Raw genomic sequence first — 6,000 nt, 5'->3', positions numbered from 1 at the left:
TCATGTAGAAGAAGTGAAGAAAGGCCAGCATTTTTCGACAATGATTTGAAGAACTCTTCAGACATAACTATGTAAATTAAAGGAGGACCAGAAATAGGTCGCATAATATTTTGAAGTGCTAGGGAAAACTTATGTTAAGCTGAGACAGGCAATTTAAAGTTCGTTTTTTTTGTATGTTACGGCAGGTAAAATGCAAAGTAATTCGTCTGAATGTTCAACAATAATATGAAAACATTAAAAAAAATTCTTTGGATGTTGTTAAATTTATGAAACAGTGTAAAAGTTTCCACTTATTAGTTTGTCGCTCCATGTGGAATGAAGCTACTATTCTTTCTTACGATATTTGATTTTACGTTTAACGCGTTCGTAAATAATGATCGTGTCGTCAAAGTCCATATCAACAAATACGCTTGGATTTCAAAACAGTTTAGTGACTCTCAACCTTTGCGGGCACACGTTGATGACGTAACGTGGCAGTGACCAAAATCACTAGCAGCTAGGCTGGTGCAAGTTTGGAATGCTTGTGGAGGCTACACGAATTGAAAACTTGGTTGAATTGCTTTGGCAACACTGTTCCCGAAAAGATGTGTAGAATTGTAATTTTCACAATGTAGTTTTGTGTTCCATCCGAATTGTGTTGTACGTTGGAGATGTAAATAAAAGTTCAGACACCCAATATAATGCCACCTCAACCTTAATGTCATTTGTGAAAGTCCTTGAATACGAGTACAGTTCGACACTACGTTGTTGAGTGTTTATGGGCAGCAAGTTGTAGGTAGTCCTGCAGTGTTAACGGGGTTTGCTTCGAAACTGTAATTTAATTATTGCTCGTCATGGAGGAAACCAATCAAAATTCATGTCAGATGTAAGCATGTTAAGTCTAGAAAATTAATATTACTACTGAAATGCCCCGTTTAAAGTAAACAAATGGATCGGAACATCAGTGTTACTGGTGAAATTAGTTTCCAACTTCGTCTTTAAAATAGTAACTAATTATTATATCATATGTTAAAAAAGCTTTCCATTTCTAGATGTAATCGCTGTGCAGGGAAGTACATGTGTCCGCGGTGCAATATTTCGTTTTGCTCTGTCCAATGTTATCAGTCAGATACACATAGTGGGTGCTCTGAAACATTTTATAAGGAAAGTGTTCTATGTGAACTAAAACTGGAAAACGATGATCCTGAAGGGCAAAGAAAAATGCTGGAAATACTTTCTAGGATGCGAACGGAAGAACAGGATGAATTGGGTAGGTTTTTGCGCAGTTAATATGTTTTTATTATCAGATGGAAGAAAAGGTGTCATAGCAGTCGAATAAGACAGAAATAAGTGTAGAGCGAAGTGTTTTGAATGTTTGTGGAGAGCGTCGATTTATTTAAATAAACTCTTACGGCGCCTTGGCATCTAAGGATCATGTTTCCTTGTGCTATTGAAAAGCCCAAGTAAAGAACAGTTTTTGTTGTATGATGCTTATTGAATCTTGAAGTGAATGTTTATCATTCTTCAATTATTTCGAAATCAAGTGTATTAATTGCCAGTTTATATAGTTGCTCACAAACCTAAAGTTCTGAACTGCACCTATGGCCTACCATGTTTGTAACAGTTATCTTTTCTGATTGTCAATCTATAATTGTTATGAATAGTTCAGGGATACTTGTTTTCAATCAGTCTTTTAAACCCAACAACCTCACACTGTTGTTTCTTCTTTGTGCTTTACACACTTGCTGCTTTTTTACTTCATTGCCCTTTCCCACCCCTTATCCATTATCTAATCTCATTACACTGAATCAGTGCCATGTCCAAATTATTGTTCATTAGTTTATGTTATATTGGCTATTGTACTATCTACTTACGTGTTACCATTTCTGCCTTAATGTGCTGCTTCCTCAGGTGCTGTTATTACTGTGGGTAAGGTTACATTCACCACCATGGGAACACGTCATTCAATATGTAATAGCATGCTAGCTTGCAAAATAATGTTTCTTAGCAATGGATGCAAACTGAGCCACTGATCTATTTTTTCCTATTCTCTATTTACATACGGAGAACTGACCCAATAACTTTCTATTTTTGCTGCTCTCAGTAAAATTTTTGCAAAGATACTCTAAAAGAATTAAATAAAGATTAATGGGATTGTTAAACAAAGCAAACTGTGTCAACTGACTGATGATGTCATTAACGTGGTGTGGATACATGCTTCAAGGAACAACCAATGATGATACTGTTACTATCAGTTTAAAAAAAAAATTAAGGAGACCTCAATGGTAATAGTGGTTTTGAAAGGGGATGTTCCTGTTATTAATGCTTTGAAGTATATTAAAAATTTGAAAATGTCAATTGAGCTTGGAAAAATAGATACTTCCACCAGAGATGTAATTGTAACTGTAGGATACAGATGATGTAAAACATAAGTTTGTCATCCAATATTAATTTGCTTTGCCAATTCTCAATCAAAATATTACCTTCCACTTTAACCTAGACAAAAAAGTGTGCGAAACATAATGGCAATATCACTATCTTCAGTACACTTCAAGATGTCCACTAGACCTAAACTGTTCTAGTGTATAACACAATTTAAGGTACCACTCACAAGTGAACCTAATGATGTTGAACACAAACAGTAAATAAAACTGCTGACACCAGGTGTGTGATGTATGCCATCACACTTCGAAGAAAACACCAATGTCATGCATTGTCAATCCACTCTTAAGTCCGTTGCGTTGTGGAAACTGGTAAAAATGTAAATCTTGGTTCTTGCATTGCAGCTAGAAACAAATACACCATGTTATGAGTACACCACTGTATCTAATTTAAGACTAGGTGGACAATATTCTGACTACATTTTCAGAGTTTTGGTGATTTGGTCCAAGACTGAAATTACAACATAGCACAGATGTTATGTTTATCATTAATGTCACCATGTTAAAGTAATGCGAAAAGCTGTAAAAAAAGCTTCAAAAGTATATTTGTGCCTTGTGTTGTATAGACACTCCCAATAGACCTTAGAGGATAAAACTATGTCTTTCAGATGTAATGAGAGCTTTGTGAAAGACTTAATGCGGAACAAGTATTTTCAATAACCAAGTCCTACTTTTTTAAAATTATGTGAAAAATGTGATGCAGGCATTTCTTTATGGTCAGTTATTGCTGTTCAATGTGAGTCATAATGCAGTAATATGTGCTGCTTTTTGCAGGTGATGCAGTTATTGTTGTCTAACTAAGTAACAAAGCAACAGCAGAACTAAATATTAAATTATTTGTGAAAGAAATTAACTAGTTTTGTACAAATGAGTTATCTTTAAAGAAAACAGCTTGTCCACTTTTATATCCTTGAAAGTACCGCATTATCAGTGAACATAATTTTTGATGTAAAGTATAGAAAGACAGAAACTTCAAATGAAAGAGAAATATAGCCCTGATAAAATGTTTGGGTTCCATTATTTTTTATGCAAGAATAACAGGGGTTAATTACTGCGATTTTGCCTCAGTAGATGATAGCTTTGTTTACTTGGCAGAGTTATGAGCCTTACAAAACAACCAATTGGATGTCACTATCAACACAAAAACATTAGAAAAATAAAATCTGACAAACTAATGGGACCTCCAAGGTTCTGCAGCAGAATGTGCGCTGATATGAAACTTCCTAGCAGATTAAAAGTGTGTGCTGGACCGAGACTCGAACTCAGGACCTTTGCCTTTCACGGGCAAGTGCTCTGCCAACTGAGCTACCCAAGCACGACTCACACTCTGTCCTCACAGCTTTACATCTGCCAGTACCTCGTCTCCTACCTTCCAAACTTTACAGAAGCCCTCCTGCCAACCTTGCAGAACTAGCACTCCTGAAAGAAAGGATATTGCGGAGATATGGCTTAGCCACAGCCTTGGGGATGTTTCCAGAATGAGATTTTCACTCTGCAGTGGAGTGCGCGCTGATATGAAACTTCCTAGCACATTAAAACTGTGTGCCGGACCGAGACTCGAACTCGGGACCTTTGCCTTTCGCGGGCAAGTGCCCTGCCAACTGAGCTACCCAAGCACGACTCACGCCCCGCCCTCACAGCTTTACATCTGCCAGTACCTCGTCTCCTACCTCGGAAAATAAATATATAAAGAAACGTATCTATGAACGTATTTATCTGGAAACATCCCCCAGGCTGTGGCTAAGCCATGTCTCCGCAATATCCTTCCTTTCAGGAGTGCTAGTTCGCAGGAGAGCTTCTGTAAAGTTTGGGAGGTAGAAGACAAGGTACTGGCAGAAGAAAATTTGTGAGTACAAGGCGTGAGTCGTGCTTGGGTAGCTCAGTTGGCAGAGCACTTGCCTGGGAAAGGAAAAGGTCCCGAGTTAGAGTCTCGGTCCGGCACACAGTTTTAATCTACTAGGAAGTTTCATATCAGCGCACACTCCGCTGCAGAGTGAATATCTCATTCTGGAAACATCCCCAAGGCTGTGGCTAAGCCATGTCTCTGCAATATCCTTTCTTTCAGGAGTGCTAGTTCTGCAAGGTTCGCAGGAGGGCTTCTGTAAAGTTTGGAAGGTTGGAGACGAGGTACTGGCAGATGTAAAGCTGTGAGGACGGGGCGTGAGTCATGCTTGGGTAGCTCAGTTGGCAGAGCACTTGCCCGCGAAAGGCAAAGGTCCCGAGTTCGAGTCTTGGTCCGGCTCACAGTTTTAATCTGCTAGGAAGCTTCATATCAGCGCACACTCCACTGCAGAGTGAAAATCTCATTCTGGGAACATCCCCAAGGCTGTGGCTAAGCCATGTCTCTGCAATATCCTTTCTTTCAGGAGTGCTAGTTCTGCAAGGTTCGCAGGAGGGCTTCTGTAAAGTTTGGAAGGTAGGAGATGAGGTACTGGCAGATGTAAAGCTGCGAGGACGGGGCGTGAGTCATACTTGGGTAGCTCAGTTGGCAGAGCACTTGCCCACGAAAGGCAAAGGTCCCGAGTTCTAGTCTCGGTCTGGCACACAGTTTTAATCTGCTAGGAAGTTTCAGGAATGTTTGTGTTTTTAACAGTTTCAAACATGTTAAAAACTTGAAAATAGCAAACCATAGTAGGATAGGCTTTCCCACAACGTTAAGAGCACTGGTGCCCAGTATATTTTCAGTAGTGAAGATAAGATCCTGTTATTAGCCAACAGTGGGGTATACAAAATTACATGTTCGGATTGTGACAAGTTTTACATTGGCCAGTCTGGCACAGACATAGCATCTATGCTGCCTGAACATGAACACAGCTAGAGGTTGCAGAATTCTGACTCCGCATTTGCTGAGGATATACTGAGTGATGGTGACAACTACCAGCCAGAGTCCCAAGCCCTTCACTTACCAAACAAAGGCCAAAAACTCAAGTCTGCTGGAAGCCCTGGAAGTCATCTAGCTCACAGTCCAATCTAATCTTGAATAACCAGACACAGCTTAACACTTCCTCTATCCTAAACTTCACATAATCCTCTTAATGTTTCATTATTTCCCACACTGTCTGTTGCTACATATTCCCCCATTTTCATTTATTCATCGAGTTCTTTTATTTTATGGAAGTGCTGTATGTAATACATATAGACTGTCGTTAAGTCTTCCTTTAACTGGTACTTATATAACTTTCTATGTTTAATACCTCTTGAAGTTGTCTTACCAAGTACTATTTTTATTTTACTTGTTTCATTTATTTAATCCAAACTGTTATGAAGACACAATTTCGAGTTTAGTTTTAACGTTTTTCCTGCTTGCTCTGTTTTAATTTGTTTATTGTTCATCATTTTACTTTTTAAAATGCAGTATCACCACACTCTCAAAGATGCCTTTACTGTATCTTCCTTCACACTGCTCCATTTTCCTGCATTTATTCATTTCTGTCTTATCTTATTGATATTGCATAAGTTCCTGATATAATCTGTAGTTACATTGATATTTCTTTCTTTTAATTGGTTTTTGTATCACTCTTCGTATTTTATACCTCTTGAAGTAGCCTTAACAGGTATTAATTTTATATTATTTTATTGG

General features: G+C 38.4%; 1 protein-coding gene and 1 non-coding gene across 2 annotated transcripts in view; one reads left to right on the top strand and one right to left on the bottom strand.

Annotated features, from left to right (window-relative positions):
* The first annotated feature begins 374 nt into the window (after positions 1-374).
* LOC124795063 (zinc finger HIT domain-containing protein 2) overlaps positions 375-6,000 on the top strand; it is a 47,206-nt gene continuing 41,580 nt past the window's right edge. The window contains exons 1-2 of the mRNA XM_047258866.1: positions 375-865; positions 1,032-1,249. Of these exons, the coding sequence (XP_047114822.1) occupies positions 834-865; positions 1,032-1,249 (250 nt within the window). The 5' untranslated portion in view covers positions 375-833. The remainder of the gene's footprint in view (positions 866-1,031; positions 1,250-6,000) is intronic.
* LOC124796979 lies at positions 937-1,010 on the bottom strand. Its single transcript, XR_007016865.1, has one exon. It is a non-coding gene; the product is annotated as a small nucleolar RNA SNORD24 (small nucleolar RNA).

Source organism: Schistocerca piceifrons, chromosome 4 (assembly GCF_021461385.2).
Source record: "Schistocerca piceifrons isolate TAMUIC-IGC-003096 chromosome 4, iqSchPice1.1, whole genome shotgun sequence".
Lineage (NCBI taxonomy): Eukaryota > Metazoa > Arthropoda > Insecta > Orthoptera > Acrididae > Schistocerca > Schistocerca piceifrons.
The sequence above is the reverse complement of the archived record's forward strand: the minus strand, read 5'-3'. Positions and strand labels throughout refer to the sequence as shown.